General features: G+C 45.2%; 1 protein-coding gene across 2 annotated transcripts in view; it reads left to right on the top strand.

The window, feature by feature from the left end:
- LOC120842421 (pecanex-like protein 1) overlaps positions 1-18,347 on the top strand; it is a 79,206-nt gene that overhangs the window by 51,919 nt on the left and 8,940 nt on the right. For both annotated transcript variants that reach the window (XM_042293261.1, XM_040213531.2), the window contains exons 26-38: positions 115-223; positions 1,058-1,150; positions 2,746-2,896; positions 5,682-5,817; positions 6,842-7,019; positions 7,456-7,564; positions 7,881-8,010; positions 11,453-11,511; positions 13,174-13,389; positions 14,569-14,822; positions 16,362-16,592; positions 17,069-17,172; positions 17,464-17,614. In XM_042293261.1, coding sequence (XP_042149195.1) covers positions 115-223; positions 1,058-1,150; positions 2,746-2,896; positions 5,682-5,817; positions 6,842-7,019; positions 7,456-7,564; positions 7,881-8,010; positions 11,453-11,511; positions 13,174-13,389; positions 14,569-14,822; positions 16,362-16,592; positions 17,069-17,172; positions 17,464-17,614 — 1,921 coding nt within the window. The remainder of the gene's footprint in view (positions 1-114; positions 224-1,057; positions 1,151-2,745; positions 2,897-5,681; positions 5,818-6,841; positions 7,020-7,455; positions 7,565-7,880; positions 8,011-11,452; positions 11,512-13,173; positions 13,390-14,568; positions 14,823-16,361; positions 16,593-17,068; positions 17,173-17,463; positions 17,615-18,347) is intronic.

Here is an 18,347-nt window from a genome sequence, read left to right as displayed (position 1 = left end):
ATTACCAGGGCGCCCTGTTGTAAGCATGTGTGGGAACCAGCCTTTACTCCAATATCTTGGTGGCTGCTTGGCACGACACTGGAATGACATAGCGACATTGACTTTTGTCGGCAGGAACCTGGTGAAACGACAGATCTGGGCAGAGAAAGTCCCCAAGGGGGCCACTGAAGTGGGGGCCACAGAACACGTTGACCCCTTGCCGGCAAAGCTGGAGAAGACCTTTGTGAGTGACCTTTCTTTCACCGCTAGGAAACGTTGAGATGTCCGTCAGAGGGCTGCAGGGGCATAGGCAGAGGGGGGCTCAAGCAAGCACACACATGCCAAATGATCCATCCCCCCCCAACCCCCACCCCCGCCACTCCTCTCCCTCCCCCACGTCATGAATCCCCACCTCTTCTCAAAAAAAGTTTTGTCCACTCATGTAGAAACAATAATGCAAATATGTCGCCCACATGGTCTTGCTCTTACTAGTAGTCCTTTAGGTTTCTACTGTTTGATTTGTTATTGATGGATGTGTGTTTTTGTTTTGGTGACTGATTGATTTGATTGATTATTGATTCATGTGTGTTTTTGTTTTGGTGACTGATTGATTTGATTGATTATTGATTCATGTGTGTTTTTGTTCTGCTAAACTTTCTATGGTTTTTGCCTCAATTTTGATTTTCTCCAAATGTTGTTTTTTACATTCGAGGTTTTTGTACAAGCGAGGTATTTGAATAAATAAATAAATAAATAAATAATCGATGTATGGTATTGATAATAATCCCTGGAAAAGGGAAACAAGGGGGACAAAGAACAAGCACAAATCTTCAAACACAGCTAGGTGACTGGTGCGCGACTTTTTTCAGTCGCACACTAGTCACCTAGTTGTGTTTGGAGATTTGTGTTTGTCCTTTGGTGTCCTTGTTTTCCTCCTCCAGGAAATATTATTGTTATAATCCAGCTTGTCCAGCTTGCTTGAACCTTTGCATTATATATATATATATCTTTTTTTTTTTTTTTTTTTGTAAACATTACCGTGCTCTTAATTCTCAATTTCTGCTGCTGCTGATTTCAGAGGGCAAGACTGAGGACGGACGCCATTCACTGCGTCTTCATCGCTGTCCTAGCGTTTGCAGTCCATGTCAGCACCATGTTTTCTGCGTTGCAGGTAGGAAAAAGTCACGTTAAGGCTTTCGTTTTGCTAAGACCTAAATTAGGGCCAGGTAATTTATTTAATACCTAGATCAGGGGTTCTCAAACTTTTTCGTCCCTGGGAATCCCAGCAAGCCTCAAAAAGTCCCATGGAACCCCCCCTGTTGCCAACTGATCACACTGGGCAAAAACAGGCTCAAGGTACGCCTAAGCACTTCTTATGAGTTGTGAATGCGAAAGCATGCACGTCATTCTTCTGCCCCCTTATTTCGTCTGCTGCATATTTTTCATCGCCGGTCAGCACGCGCGTGCTCCTCGGCGCGCTGACCTTGGATGCTCCATGTTAACGGCGTACTGCCGGACACGCAGCGCCGTGGGGTAAGCGGTCGTTGAAACTGACGCTCAGCGGCCAATGGGAGCCTCGTCAACGCGTGCCAGCCAATGGGACTGAAGCCGAAAATCCATCAGCTTTACTCCGCTCCTTTGGAATGGGGGAAACTACCGTGCCTTTGTCTAGACTTTTCGCATGGCTTCATAGCTGGGAGCTGGCTTCACTTGGAGAAAGGATCTAAGGTGCCGTTTTTGCACTTCAAACTGATGACACTGGCTCGCTCCATGGGGCAGTTAATGCTTTCTCAATAATAAAGGTATTGATAGTCAACAAGAGCACTTTCAGAAGAAGACAAGATGGAGTATTACAGAAAGAATAAGACAGCAGAAGGGTTAACCTGGGGCACAATGTAAAATATATATACATATTAGTGCGAAGGGTGAGGTTGCCTTGTCCGCGACGCCTACTCAGACTGTGGAAAGTTAATCGAGGGGGGGGAGCACTGCGATTTGGGTGCCCGCAGAACTCATCAGACCAGCTCGCGGAACCCCTGTGTTTTGCAGAACCCAGTTTGAGAACCCCTGATTCGGATTAATGTGCAAATCACAATTAAGTTTTTAACTGATTAATAACCAGGTTTTGAGCTGGGAAAAGTTGGGTGCGCTTTTATTAATTTTTGGAGGTGGCACCTTTGTCTCCTATGATAAACCACTTTAGCATTTCATGTATTGTTGTCCAGCATGATTATGAGACCTACATAATTTATTAGAAGACATTTTGGGCAAGTTGGTAGGAGTTGATAGTGAAAAACAGTGCGACTGGGAAAAGGACAATGAAGAGAGATACACTGGACAAGCACTGACTAGCAGCTGAACTTTTCATTTTTCTGTTCCAATAACATTTTAGTTGCTAGTCGGCGCTTGTCCAGTGTACCTCTCTTCTTGGTCCTCGTCCCAGTCGTGCTGTTTTTCGCCATGAACCTAAATAATAATTGATAATTCTATTCTTCAAAATGTTTTCCAGATTTTATTTTTTGTGGCATAATGTGCAGTTTTCAATGAGACTGCACTATGCTGGTTATGTTTATAAAAGTTCAAAAGCAAAAATCTAGTGTTGGTTTCCTTTTAGGCATGATGTTTGGAGTTCAACTCAACTGACTAATCAGTTAATTAATTTCTACCTTCCAACCGGTGGCATTCACATTACCCGAAAAATGGACTGTACCCCTACCTGTGGTTGTGCCACGTTTGGTGAGCCCTGGTGTGCCCCCTGCTGTGCAGCCGTACCTGGAGGTGGTGCTCCACCTGACAGCCATGGGCTGGGGCCTAGTGCTGCACTACTGCATGCCGCAGCTTCGCAAGCAGCTGCCCTGGCTGTGCTGCTCCCACCCCATCCTCAAGTCCAACGAGCACCAGCAGTTTGAAGTCAGGGGTCAGTCGGAGCACCCTCATTTGCAACTCTGGTGCCTGGGGGTGGTCCCTGGGTAGCGAGTGCCCGTCAGCCGTTTAAACGGAGAATGTGTCATTCTACGTTGTTTTTAGGGGCGAAGCTCCTTAGGGGCTAGCCATATCCGTATGTCCGTCCGCCGTCGGGTGCACGTGCATCCGTGCTCATGGAGGAAAAAAAAAACAACCGCATCTCCACGTGGTGAATGATGTTGATTGGGGCAAAGCTCTGGTGGTGCTTGTCTGCTTAGACGGTGAGCCGCAGCATGCCGAGCCTTTCATTCGTTTTCATCGAGAATGTGTGGTATGGGAACGTGGTTATATACGCATTTGAGCATTTGACCACAGCGTGACATGGATGAAAACGAACGAAAGGCTCGGCATGCTGCGGCTCACCGTCTACGCAGACAAGCACCACCAGAGCTTCGCCCCAATCAACATCATTCACCACGTGGAGATGCAGTTGCTTTTGGTTTTCTCTGAGGCTTTACAGATTGTTTTTTTAGAAAGGATGAGAAAGCTATACTAATGCAATCTGTGGAGGTGAGTTATATATGGCCAGGGGGACTTTGTATGGGGGGCTAATTGTCAGGGTAAGTAGAATAAGTAACTACAATTTGTAAATAAACTTTTTAATTAGTGGAAATATAGATGGTTTCAAATAGAAACTAACTGGCTGAGCCTTGTCGAAAACCACTAAATAAGTGAATTTTAAAATGATTTGGAGCGCATGGGGAGTGTGGTGTTGCGCTAAAGTTACTGCGCGTGCAACAAGCTCTAGGTTGGCGCTGCAAAAACCAGGATGAGAAGCGCACGGTGGTGTTATCCCCTACTTTTTCGTACCTCCAGCATTTCAGCTGTTTCGGCAGTGGAAGCTTTAGTGCACCACCGCACTGCTCACATGCTCCGAATCTTTCTCAAATTGACTGATTTAGTGGTTTTTGATGATGCCCAGCAAGTTTCTGATAAAAACCATATGTTTCTTTTCCTCAATAAAAAGTCAATTAATAAATTATAGGTAATTATTTGACTTATCGTGACAATTAGCCCCCCCGTATTATGTCCCCCTGGACGCATAACTCGCCTGCACAAACTGAGTTACTGTAGCTTTTGTGGCTTTTTTTTAAACATATCTGTGAATCCGAAAAAAACACCCTGCACATATGGCTCCTGCATGTTTCCGACAGTGCACTCTTGTAATGATAAAGCATCACACGAGTGCTGTGTGAGCCTTCGGTCCGAGCTCGTGTCCTCACTGCGCATGTCAGGAATTATAGCAAGAGGACATATTTGACTCTCGTTGAGTAAACAGCAAAATTATGAGCGACAGGTGACACGGGGAGGGAAAGTCCTTCTGCTGGGTTCTATGTTTATTTTCGTTTATGAGAGATAGATGCCTTGTATGTGATCCATTTCTTGGAATGTGCTTGAGCTGACTGAACAAAATTAAAGGTTAAAAGAATCTTTCTTCTCCAAAAGTGAGTTCAAAATTCCAAAATTAAATCTTAAATTAAATAAAATTAATTCTTTAAAGGATGTCAATCTGTGTATGTTCTCGTTTAGCAGACATCTTTTACCTTCCAGCACCGACATACCGACATAAGTAGGCTCGCGATAATTCAAACTTGGACATTTTGTACTTCTGGTTAACTTAAACAAATTTCAAAACTTTGGTTGTCTCTCTATGTTTTTATTTATGTGTTCATAAGCCGCTTAAATTCAAACGGAGTTTTCGTGCAATTCATTCTTTTGGTTCTCGCGGCCGCGTTGAGTGCGCTTCTTTCTGAACACCAGTACACTGCAGAGAAGCAACACCCGCAGAGCTTGCTTCTGCGGGTGTTGCTTCTCCGCAGTACACCGGTGCTCGGTGAGAAGGGCACTTAACGGGGCTCAAGCAAAAGTTATCGGGGTTGTAGGAATATTTATACAGCGTGTAGCTGGTCAGCCATTTCAAAGATGCGACGGTTCAGTCATTGTAGATGAGCAATTTAGCCAGTGTAGGGCAACCGCTAGCCTGGGGTCTTTAACGTGCAGCACGCAGTAGTGATACATGACTGCACGCCGGTACAATGATCATCAGATCAAAACGGGCAGGGGTGGGGATTGAACCCAGGATCCCTGGGTTCTGCAGCACGAGCTTTCGCTCCACATGCTGTGAGATGGTGTGCGCAACACCACTCGGCCACCGATGCCCCCTGGGGCTCAGGCAGGGCCCACACGAGCTATGAAAACGGGCACCACACGGAGATTTTTGTAGCAACTTGCGCAGACGCTGTGACGTGGCAGCATGGCATAGGTCCACGTCACAGTTTCCGCGCAAGTTGCTATGAAAACTGCCGTGCGATGCACGTTTTCATCACTCATGTGTCCCCTTCCTTATAGTCCACACTAGACAACTTCTTGGCCCGATGTACAAACTTAATTTTGTTTTGAGCTTTGACGTGCTGTCTAAGCAGTCCACGATGAACAAATTTTTGAGAGATAATTAAACTTATGTCCTACATTTTGCAAATGTTTTGTGTGTGGCACACCTGCTTATGATCTGTAGGCCTATGTAGAGGTAATCATCAAATATCTGCTTCCTATGTGTAGCCATTCATATGGCAAATCATAATTTTATCCTGCATCGTATTTAGATGAATTTTTTATAATTCACAACTTCTGATAATAAAAACAAAGTTTGTGGCTTCCTGGAGTTTGAATTAGTGAGAGTCTACTGTACTTGCAAAATGTTCTAGTTGTGTTTTGTTGGAATCTTTTTTTTTTGTCAGAGCCTGCCAAGGTGATGTGGTTTGAGAAGGTGCAGGTCTGGATGTGGTTTGTGGAAAAGAACTTCATCTACCCACTCCTGTTCCTGAGTGCTCTCAGCGTGAGCACGCCGGACGTCATCCAGCGCTTCGGAGTCGCGTGAGTATCCTCAGTATAATCGGGGGAGTTTTGTAGCTTCCTAATTTATATATACCTAAGTGTTCTTGTTTTCACACATATAAAAAAACGAAAACCTCCGAAGAAGACCTTTCAGCAAATTATTTGTCAGTTCCGATGTAGCCAAAAAAATACTCACAATCGATGCCTCAATTTCCACAAAAAAAAACAACAACATGAAGGCAGCTTACAGGTATATGACTGAGATTTTTAGCGGCGTTCTGTCAAGTGTGATTGTATCGGCTATACGAGCTTCAGCCTGTTCCTTGTGGCGTTGTTATATTTCATAGTGCAGTGTTTTTTTTAATATAAATGCTCATATTTTGTCATTCTTATTCTTTTCTTGTCCAGTACATTTAATATACATGTTTTTTTTATTCGTCACTATGCATTTATTGTGAAATACTTTCTCTGACTGTCGGACAGTTTGGAATGCGTTGGAGACGGCAGTCAGAAAACTTGGATAATGGAACTGACTAACAAACTCAAGCACACCTTCTGAATTTGTTTGGAAATAAACCTTGTTATCTCGTACCCCACGTATGTGGAATTCACTCATTCCTTTTACTTGAAGCAATAATTAAATATCTAGCATAACGAACGATACCTCGGTCTTCAACCGAATTGCGTTTGCTGTGACGTGACAGGTGATGCTCGACAATTGCATGTTTCGTTTTACCACAGAATGTGCATATATGCTTGTTTTCTATGAGAAGATCATTGCATTCCATTGTCAGATTGTAGTGTCCGATTTCAGCGTCAGATTACGGTGCCAGATTCCAGCATCAAATTTCATTGTCATATTTTTCACATGTAGACCATGCCTATGTAGCCCATAGGGACGTCATGATGTCGCGGTGTTACAATACATCCTGAAGTCACGTGACCTACTGACCTCAGGTGATGTCACACACACAGCATGTGCCCAGCTCAATTGAGGCACATTGTGTGCGTCTCTGAGCTTATCGGGTATGATGAAGACGTTGGGATATCTTTCTTGGTGCAGGGGCGGCTGCGTGGTGCTGGTGGTGTGCAGCATGAAGTGCCTGCGCAGCGCCTTCAACGACCCCTCGCAGCACTTCCTGGTGCTTCTGTTTGCGAGCCTGTTCTTCCGCTACGACTACAGGGGACCCAAGGAGCCGTTCCTCGTCAACTACTTCTGCTGCCTCTTTGTCTTCTCAAAGGTAGTCTCGGTTCTTGCCACATGCCAACTTCCATTTGCCGATTTGCTTCCACCTCTTGTCTGCACTTCTGTATTCGGTTATGTTAGTTTGAAATTGAGAAGAAAATAAAGTGATGTAAATTGTTTCATTGTGCATCATGACGTTGCCCATTGTTTTTGATAAAATAATTTTGCTTGATGAAGTGAACAGTCTGAAGATGAGGGTAAAGAACAGTACTGTGCAGACTGAAACAAACTCTTCAAGGACAACTCTGGCAATGTTTTTCAGTTTTGTCCTTGGTCTCCTGTTCCAATCTCTAGTTTTTAAAAACATGCGTTATAAGTTTGGAAGAACAGAATGTGCAACCGTTTACCATTTATTGACGAAGAAGGGTAAAATTGTGGCAGTGTTTTGTCACGCGATTAGCTCTACCTTGACATTAATTTTTTTTTTGCAGGTTTATGAGCTGTTGCTGAAGATGAGCTTCATCATCACCTACATTGCACCGTGGCAGATCACCTGGGGCTCTGCCTTCCACGCATTTGCCCAGCCGTTCAGTGTGCCTCGTATCCTTATCTAGCGCTTCTAGTTACGTCTGAACCAAAGAGCGGTTTCTGAAGGACCATCTTGAATATTGAAAGGTCATTTACCAACAGTGGAGTAACCATTATACAGGGTCAGTCCCAGTTTCTCTCATGATACATCCCTCCAGCTTGAAATCTATTGAGAAGCCATGCTGGGAAATCATCCACGCACAAAACTTTCCATGTCCGAAATCTAACATCTGTTCTCTGTTACAAGAGGAAGCACACAATCAATATTTGTTAAGAGTGTAAAAACTTTGACTTTTGGATACCAGGTTCCTTGACCATTAGACTCCAGATTCAGCCATGTTGTTTGTGCAGGCCATTATATCGGCCATTCTGTCGACGCCGCTCAGTCCCGTGCTGGGAAGCGCCATTTTCTTCACATCTTACGTGAGGCCCGTCAAGTTTTGGGAAAGAGACTACAAGTGAGTGCCTGCCTTTTTTTGCCGGGGACAGACATCCATTAAATAGGATCCGCTACAAGTTACAGTTGTTAGAGTCTTATGAAAAGGCAAAAAAAAACAGTACATACAACTGAGTTGCAGAAAACCTGTCTACTATGCAAGATGTGTTTGCAGTGATGTGATTGATGCGCCAATTGCGCCAAACTGCGCCAAGGGGCTAACCCTGCTACATCCTGCTACATTTCACAGAGATATGGCTAATCTGCGCCAAGCCAAAGGAGCAATCTTGGTCACCTTTTAAAAACGAAACTAAGAGCCGTAATTGAGCATGCATGAGCTAGGTGGCACAAGACGCCTCCCGACACAAAGTACCCTGCATCAATTGTCTATTCGGTCTTGCATGATTTTTCCCGTCCTGCGTTTCGCGCTCTCATTGTCTCGGAAATCTCGTCTCGCGCCTTTTTCTTTTTTTTCTTTTTTTCTAGCGATAGACGTGTGCGTGTGCGGACGCCCCGACGTTAGTGTGCCGGGTTCCAGCCATGCCGTCATGCTGTGAAACAAAACCACGTTTTTGCGTGGCGAGAGTTACTTTGTGAGCTGAAGCGCTCGCGCGACCACAGTCGCCGTGGTCGCGCGACGTCGTGTGTTGCCGTCCCCACGTCGTTGCAGATATGGCGCTTTCTAAACTGAAACGCATCGACATTCCTGCTCTTGTTTAAATCATACGCTGCTATAAAAATCCCTCTTTAACTCAATTAATGCTTGGCGAAGTTTTGATTACCTAGGTTTCTCTCGGTGAGCTTTCTTTCGAGAGGGACCCCGGTACGTGAAAAATCCGCGGCGAAAGAAAGTTGATGACGAGAAGTGAGCTAAAGCAACGAAGGCAATGTCTGCACGCTGAACCCACACAGCGCGCTTGTTTGTCTCGAGTTCAGTTGTTGCACAAAGCGCTCCAAAAGCTTTTTGACCTTGATTCGTAATGTCTTGCATCAATACTCTCAGGTTCTTTTTTTCCTGTGTGTTTAGCCTGTACCTCGCCTGCCGGCCTGGCAAGCACGCGCCGCTGGTCTTTTTATTGTCGTATGCTGGACAGTTACATTTTGCATACTATTTTGGGAACCAGTTGGTAGCATGGTTTCGGTTTCGGTCGAACAGCCGTTGTCTCCGCTCGCGCGGCGAATCACGTGGAACTGCAAGCCTGCCGAAGTTGCCCTCACGTGCATGTGAACATGATTGCACGAGAGGCACCAGCCGGGATGCTTGCAATTCATTGTTTTAGGTTTGCTTACTTTTTATAAAAATCTGCCACGTCGGGAACCAGTAAAACGATAGCAAGTGTTGTTGTTTTTTTTTTGGAATTTTTCGGCAACACTTGCAGCTTTGTATACTTGTGGGATGTCTCAGCACCACAAACACAAGCAGCGAGTTCCGCCCCAACACGTCACATCACAACACAACACAAGTGGCCTTCGTTTGTCCAGCCCTTAAAACAAATATTAATTTTTCTAAGGATATATCCTCCAAACGTCACTTTTTCTGCTCTGAAACACTGTTTTGGCTGCTCCAAAAGCCACTTTTGCTGCTCCAAAACACTGTCTTGGCTGCTCCAAAGTCCACATTTGCTGCTCCAAAACACTGTTTTGGTTGCTCTAAAAGGTGCTCCAAAATGGCTTAGGCCAATCACATCACTGTGTTTGGTATACTGGCAACATGTCATAGTAAGTGGACTCATGCCAGAATGTGGTCAAATATATATTGAATTTGCTAGCTTTTTTATTATGTTTATTGTAGTAAAATCCTTTCACCGAGTCTATCATACATAAGTCGCACTGTATTTTTTAACCGTTCACAAGCATGGCGGTTTTGAACAACACTTTATGCTCTCAACTTTACTAGTTGAGAAGCACAACCTGTGCATTAGAAAATATTAAAAGTTGCTTTGTGTGACTTTTGTGCACTTGTAATGTGTGTCATAATTAAGGTTCTGTCTTTTGGAATGAATTCGAAAAACTCGGGGAAAACGCTCGCCGATAAAATTTTCGTCAATTCGAATTTATCCAAAAAGCTCCGCGATTTTGAGGTCACAATGGTAACATAAAAAGCAAAAAGGATGGTGTTTTACGAATGAATATTGTGAGAGCACGGGGTCGGTGATCCTGAGGAGTGGCCAGATTCCTTTTTAAAATATCTGACTAGTACTGATAAAAGGGTTTACTGTTTATCTTGTCAAAGTTTGTTCGGAGCAACGGGTCATTGTACTTCTGGGTCACGACAAAAGCCACTGTTCCAGTTTCCAGTTTGGAGCATACTATTTCCGCTTCTTAGAGGCCAGAAAGGTTGTTTTGTTAGGACGGTGAAAGCAATAAACCTTGAGAATTCATAGTAGAGGGCAGGACTGCTGTAGCTTCCATGCTTTCTACTGATGTGCACCGGTAAAGTATTGGCGTTAATTGAAGCAATATCTTTGTCAATATTTGTTGCGGGAAAGTTAGTATTGCCAATGGCAAGTATGCCAATGCCAAATGCAGCCGCAGAAGTATCTTCGATACAGGCGGGTTTTTACGAATTAAGGGTATGTTTGTGTCAGGATGCACTTTATTTTGTATTGTTAATGAAAAAAAAAATGAAAACAGTAAAATTAATCTCGGAATTTCAGAGAATTGAGAGTCGAAATAAAAAAGGCTTGAGGTACACCGAAGCATTTCTTATGAGTTGTGAATGCAAAAGCATGCACATCATTCTTCCGCTTCCTTATTTCGTCTGCAGCGTATTTGCGTTGATAGCAGAGCGCGCCCTCTCATTGCTGCTCTGACCTTGGACGTTTCGTGTTAGCGGCGCGCTGACAGACACGCAGTGCCATGGAGGGGCGGTCGTTAAAACTGCCGCGCAGCGGCCAATGGGAGCCTCGTCGACGTGCGCCTCCCAATGGGACCAAAGCCAAAATCCATCAGCTTTACTCCGTTTTTTGGGGATCGGGGAAACTAGGTTCCGTTTGGCTAGGCATTTCGCGTGCTTTCATAGCTGGGAGCTGGCTTCACTTGGAGAAAGGATTTAAGGTGCCATTTGGCGCGGCTTCAATGCTGGTGACGCCGGCTCGCTCCGTGGGACAGTTAATTAATGCTTTTGCATTAAAGAAACTTCAATGAAGCCTGTGTTTTCCGCGAAAAATAAACTTTAAAAAACATGCTCCAAATTTCACGAAAAATTAACTTTGAAAACAGGGAATCCTAGTCCTAATTTACCTGTTTGGAATTGGCACATTAATGTAGACATGATAGGTTGCAACTCAAGTTTGAAGCCTGTCTTACAAATTAAAGCTTTTGCTGCGCTCCTTTTTTTTCTACTTTGTCGCAGCTACTTATCAGGAATAATTCTTCTATTGTAGCGATGAAACAATTGTAGATGAACAATAGATAGCTTGAAGGATTTCATTCACCAGTTTTTCCTCAATGGTTTGTTTCAGCACCAAGCGGGTGGACCATTCCAACACTAGGCTATCTTCCCAACTTGAACGGAATCCAGGTAAGGAGATTTGTCCAGTGGTTTAAGTAGTCAGTTCATATCTGTTGTGTCGAGAATATGGAGACGACATTAGTGGTTTACTTGGACAGGAATTGGTACTAATCATCAACCAACTTGATCTCCCAAGCTTGCGTATACAAGAGCCATGTGCAGTAGTACTGCAAGTTCTGTGCAGCTCCCAAAGAAAGAACCCTTTCTTTTCTCCTGTACTGGTCAAGATTTCTATTAGCAAATGGTTTTCGAGATTATTACATGAGCAAAAAATTGAGAGCCCTTCCACCCCGTGAAGGGAAGCCTGGCGCTCTGGTAGAGACAATGACATTTTATTATTGTGCGGCTACACCAATCACGGCGCAGGCTCTGGTGCGCTGCACAGGTGGCCGCCGAAAAGCGTGCGGCATTGCGCTATGTCGGAGGAGAGAGGGACGCCGTGCGTGGCGAGGAGTATAGACGACTCAGGAAAGGGCAGTGGAGAGGAGTATAAAGTTGGGCATACATCTTTCCATTTGAAAATTGTTGGTCCTTGCTCGGTGTGTCGCCGGAGACGATCCGCCAGAACCTAGCCGTAGACAGCTTCGCTGTAAAAGAAAGTGGCAAAAGGAAATGCATTAAAACAGCAGTTTTAAGTTAGTGCTAGCCCCGTCCGCGTGTTCATGCCCTTGTCTGTCTTTCGTGCTATTTATTGTCCATAATTCTACCATTACTGTGATAGTTCAGGCTTTCATGCCTGTTATAGTAATCAATCAGTCTCTGTTGATAGCAATTAAAATGGTTTGCTAGACCCAAGAATTAAATTTGGGTCATGAAACTCTCTTTGCTCACTAGGAGTTTTATTATATTTACCTAACAACCGTAGTATTATGATTATCACCGACAGTTGCAGCTCTCACAACTGTCATAATAATCAATAAATTTTAATTTCTTGAAAGATTGTAGCAGTTTTTTTTTATAGTTCTAAGTTATCAATGATTGATTTGTTGAGTCTTTCTTCCAGTAACATAGTTTTTTTTTTAAAGAAACATAGTCTTACAAGTTAACAAAACAACATTAGCAAATACCACACACTTTCCAGACTGCCATCTTTTTTTTTTCTTCTCTCTTCGCCTCAGTGTTGCCTGACCCCTTTTCTTCCTTCATTAACGATTGTTCTCACAGTCTAGTTCACAAAAATTCTGTGGACACCTAAGTACTTCTTATGAGTTGTGAATGCAAAAGCATGAATGTCGTTCTTCTGCTCACTTAGTCGTCTGCAGCATAGTGGCAGGTAGCGGCCAACAGCCAAGCATGTGTTCCGCGCCGCGCTGAGCTCGGACGTGCAGCCTCTCCGGAGTTTGCCCGCGCGGGCTGTGAGGCCACCGCTCCCCCTTACGACGGCCGGGCCGCTACGTGCACTGCGCCGCCATGGAAAGGGCTTGTCTGGTGGAGTGTTTTTGGAACTATGCCACGCGAGAGCCAATGGGAGCCTCGTTCCTTGATGACGAGCGCCAGCCAATGGGAGCCTATGCATCAGATTGCGGTTTCTCTTCGCTCCATTGGGACAGGGGAGTATAGGTGCCGTTTGGCGCGGCTTCAAAGCTGATGACGTCGATTCGCTCCATGGGACAGTTAATGCTTTCGTATTAAAAACTTGAGACTGGGCTTTTCCTTCTACTCCGGGAGCAGGCTCGGACGACAACAATCTCAACTCTATCTTCTACGAGCACCTGACACGCTCGCTGCAGCAGAGCTTGTACGGGGACCTTGCACTGGGACGCTGGGGCAGCGTGACCCAGGGCGACTGCTTCGTGCTCGCGTCGGACAACCTCAACTGCCTGCTGCACATTGTGGAGCTCGCCAACGGTCTAGTCACCTTCCAGCTGCGCGGACTAGAGTTCAGGGGTGAGTTCTCCCCTTTAGATCTCTCCTTGTTGGTGAATAGTAGGTAGTGGATGGCAGAGGTACTTATATAAGTTATGAATAAGGTAACAGTTAGTTCTGAAACTTTGGCATCCGGTTCGGACCTCTAACGCTACGGTACATTTGGATGGAGAATGAGCGTTTGGCAATACTTAGTTTATTTTTGCGGTGAAAAAAAACAAAAACCCATAGATTTTTCAGAAAGACACCTTGTAGATTATTAAAACAATTTAATCTTATTAACAATTAGTGTATGGAATAAACATTATATTTTCCTAATACATGAAGTGGGTATCAGTTTTTGTGGCTATAGGTTGGGGTGTCGGGTTAAAAATGTGTGAAGGGGCGTCCGGTTCAAAATGTATAAAAAAATGACATGTTCAAAATGTGTGGAGGGGTATCAAATTCAACATACCTTAATATCCCAAAAGATTCCCTACCCCTATTTTTAGTTGTGACTGCCTAGAGCTCAGCTGGTTTGTTCGACATGCTCTGAATGTTTCCAGCCGAACAAAGAGGGAAAAACCAGCAGTGTGTGTCTCTTTTTCTCGCTTCCTTTGCTTTTTTCTCCACATTGAGCTGGAAACCTATAGAAGCCTATTTTTAGCTTGATTTGCTAGTTTCTTTTAAACACCATGAGATGGCCCACTCCTAGTAATCATAGTGTTCGGACCAATGATGACCTCGACGTAAAGGCGGCTAGGCAGCTGTGGCGGGATATAAGCGAACATTGCTGACTGAGAAGTACAGTCATCTTTTGCTTCATTGCCCTTCACTGTGATAACAAGTTTGGCAGGAAAACACGACCTAAAAATACTGTTTTTTCAACTTTTCTTGGCTGTACACCAAAAGTTAGCCCACTCCTTATTTTCACTTGATTTGCTCTCGATTTCAGGGGGGCTACCTATCGGGATGTTACAGTATGTTGGTTTGTCAGGTTCAAACTGTGCAGTAGTGTGTCGGGTACAATAAAAATAACAAAATAGAAAGAGGAAAAAAAAATTTTGCACGGGCGACATTTTGACAAGTTAGCTGGATGCAGAAAAGGAGAATCATCCAGTTCCCTAATGCCAGCATTCTTTTTATGGTCCCTTTAACATTTTCTTTGAAACTTTGAGGGGGACATCTTTGGGGTGATGCCGAGGCTGCTGAACCTTGCAGGCACCTACTGCCAGCAGCGCGAAGTGGAGGCCATCAGCGAAGGTGTGGAGGAGGACGAGGGCTGCTGCTGCTGCGAGCCAGGCCACTTCCCACACCTGCTGTCGGCCAATGCGGCCTTCGGCCAGCGTTGGCTCGCCTGGCAGGTGGCCGCCACCAAGTACATCCTGGAGGGATACTCCATCTCGGACAACTCCGCTGTGTCCATGCTCCAGGTGTTTGACCTGCGCAAGGCCCTGGTCACCTACTACGTCAAGGTATGCGGAGGGCTGTCAGGTTCAAAATGGTCATGAGGGGTGGCGAGGGGTGTCGGACACAAACTGTGCGGAGGGGTGCTGGGTTTAAAATGTGTGGTGGTGTGTCGGGTTCAAAATGTGTCAGTTTCATAATTTGTTGAGGGGTACCAGATTCAACATGTGTTGGGGTGTTGGGTTCAATATGTGCGGAGGGGTGTCAGGTTCAAGGTGTGTCAGTTTCGACGTGTGTGGAGGGGTGTCGGGTTTGAGATGTGTCCGGTTCAAAATGTGTGGAGTGGTATCGGATTCCAGATATGTCGAGGTGTCGGATTCAAAATGTACAGTGGTGTGTTGGGTTTAAGGTATGCATTGGGGTGCTGGGTTTAAAATGGAAAGGGGGCTGTCAGGTTCAAAATCTGCTGAGGGGTTTGAATTAATGGTTGGGCTCGGAGTATCTCTCGGTGTCGGGTTCAAGGTATATGTCAAGGTGTTGGCTTACCAGCTTGATTTATTGTTTTATAAGTGTTGGCTTACAAAATCAATTTATCATACTTTAGTTCGAGTTAGTATTTTGTACTCTTTTTTTGTAATCGAGCCTTTAAGGCAGTGGCGTAGCCGGGGGGAGCTTATAGGGACCCCTCCCCCCCCAAAAATCTAGCCCACCCTATAATATACTGTATATACGCGTGTAATGGCCGCGCTCGTGTAATAGCCGCACCCCTAACTTTAAACAAAGAAAGCCGCAAAAATATATTTAAAAATTACCCGTGTATAGGCCAGGGGCACCTACAACTTTAGAACCGTAGGTGCGGCCATTTCTTTTTTTTTTGTTTTTAAGTACTGCAGGCAGATGGCACCCACCCGGCTGCGGCAGCCAACAACATTGAGGCACTCTATCCTGTCTGTTTGCGCCTCTCGCTTCATCTCGAACAATCTCGAACCAGACGCAGTGCATCTCTTTGTGTTTGCGAGTACCCCAGTTTCCCGGTGTCACCCACTCCAGGCTACTGGATGGGGAAGTATGCGAGTTACACGGCCAGCTCTAAACTCAAAGTTGCCTTTGCTCAAGACAACAGTAAACAAAGCCAGGCCAATGTTCGGTGTCGACGACGCCGAGACGCCGGACGCCAAGACAAGTTCTGAAGATAAGTGATCTACGGACGAGTGGAAAGGGCTTTGCACGCCTGTCTATGCAATACCCATAAAGGTTTTCTTGTTCAACCAAGGCGTGTGAGTACTTCCATTTAATGAAGGCAAGTAGTGAAACTTTCGGCAAAAAAAATATATTTCCAAAAACCTTTTTCATTTTTCTCCGTGTAATGGCCACACCCCTTGTAATCGCCCGAAATCATAAAAAAATACCTGCGGCCATTACACGCGTATATACGGTACATAGGCATCTTGACACCCCCCAACCCCCTCCCCTCTCCTCCACACTCTAAGGTATGAACATCTTTGCTATATTGGCCCTTACTATTGAGAGGTTCTACTGTAACGGAAACTTTGTCTAAGTAGAACAGTTTTGCCTGGATGATTGAGGATGCCATGTTTGAAATGCAGTCCATCGTGTACTACACGGTGACGTCCAATTGCCTGGAAGACTGGCTAGGCCTTCCGGCTGTGCGGGACGCACTTAGCCCCACTCTGGAGCGCAACTACACGGACGTGGACCCTGTCTTCAACATGAACATTGACGAGGACTATGATTTCCGCGCGTCAGGAATCTCGCGGAGTTCCTTCTGCAACGTCTACCTCGAGTGGCTGCAGTTCTGCGTGAACCGGTCAGGAAAGGTCAGTCACTTCTTGTTTCATGTCTTCTTAGCCGCTCTGGAACAACCTGGACTAATCGAAGCTTGTCCACTGCCTCCCTTTTTCTGATGGCATCACACTAGTGCAACACCGAGTTGGAAATTGGGCCCCAAGCGTCTGCCGAGGCATTGAATGCAAGTTTCAGCCGAATGCAGCGCTTGTGTTCAATTTGTGCCCACGCCTGATTTTGACAGCAACAAAATTCGAGTGCACAGTCCTTTTAATTCTTGGTGGTGTTGCCCGGAACCAAAGTTCAGTAATGTAATACTATGGAATATTTATCACCTGGAATCCAAGTAGATTGACTATCCAAACTCAAAAACAATAATTTGTGCAAACACATTTATTCTTTTCTGTTTAAGTTGCATTTTGTAGTCACATGGGCTGGTTATTAAGCACCTCTTGTAAGTCTCTTGCCAATTTCTGTTTTCTCTCGTGATACGGAGCATATATTTCAGACTCTGGAACACGACCGGAACTCGATGCTGGTTTCACTGTGCTTTGCGCTCAGCCTCCTGGCTCGACGGGCCCTGGGGACAGCCTCGCACAACTCCTTCTCGAGGTTGGTGCCGATTCCCTGCCGACCTCTCGCCGACTTCCGGCCTACCTCCTGTCAGTTTTGTTGGAACCGTGCAGGACAATGCTCTAGCTCCTTACCTGTTATGGGTTTGGTGGCTTTTTGTGTGCTTGTAAGATGTGTCCGTAGTTCTGAAAGTTATATGATGCCTTGACCCGGTCAGCAGGTTGCAGTACCTCTTTTAAGGAAGGCACCTGGTTTTTGTAGACTCCTGCTTCATATATGAGCATGTTTACTTGCATATCAATGTTTGGGTTCCCTGGTTGGCACTTACAGCAGCGTGGACCTTTTGCTGTACGGCCTGCACGCGCTCTTCAAGGGAGACTTCCGCATCACGTGTGTCAGAGACGAGTGGGTCTTCCAAGACATGGAGCTGCTGCGTCGCGTTGTGGCACCCAGCGTCCGGATGGCACTCAAGTTGCACCAGGTTAGCATTAGCAGTGCAGTTATTCTTTGATTTTCAGGGTCAGTTCAAGAGTTCTGCGAACGTGTTTTGTATTTTGCATTGTATTTTTGTTATCTGTATATTTATGTGGTATCGTAAAGATGCCAGTCATGATGCTTGTGCTTGTAACGTTCAGCTAAATGTTTTTTTCTGCAGTGTATGTACCTATGGGCAAAGGACTAGTGCCTTGTCAGGCTTTGCGCTGGCCCTTCTTTTGGACCCTGTCCGAGAAAAAACAAATAGAAATAAAATGCAATAAGAAAATAAACTCAGTGGGAATCAGTCTAATGATATGTAACTACGTACAAAAAAAAAACGCCTCTTTTTGTGGAGCGTGTGGTCACAGGAAAACACCGGAAATGTTTAATTGTTTTTACAGCGGAGCTGTTAAGGGCTAGTTTTCCCAGTGTTGTGTCCGTGGACAAACAAATGTCGACATGAAACTCCAGACAGCTACCGTCATCTATGAGTGACGGCGGCAACCAGACAAGGCTGGAAAGGTTGCCACCCTCTGTGAGGGATGGCGGCAACCAGACAACCGGCAAGCCAGTTGTCTGGTTGCCACCTTTGCTTATAGATGGTGGCAACCTTTCCAGCCTTTCCACTCTGATTTTCACCAGGGTGGAAAGGCTGGATTTTTTTAGGTTCGTCCTAAAGTCGTCCTTGAGGTTGTTTTAGATGTTGTCCTTGAGGTCATTTGAGACGTCTTCCTTGA

Source organism: Ixodes scapularis, unplaced genomic scaffold (genome assembly GCF_016920785.2).
Source record: "Ixodes scapularis isolate PalLabHiFi unplaced genomic scaffold, ASM1692078v2 PGA_scaffold4__175_contigs__length_147842914, whole genome shotgun sequence".
NCBI lineage: Eukaryota > Metazoa > Arthropoda > Arachnida > Ixodida > Ixodidae > Ixodes > Ixodes scapularis.
The sequence above is the reverse complement of the archived record's forward strand: the minus strand, read 5'-3'. Positions and strand labels throughout refer to the sequence as shown.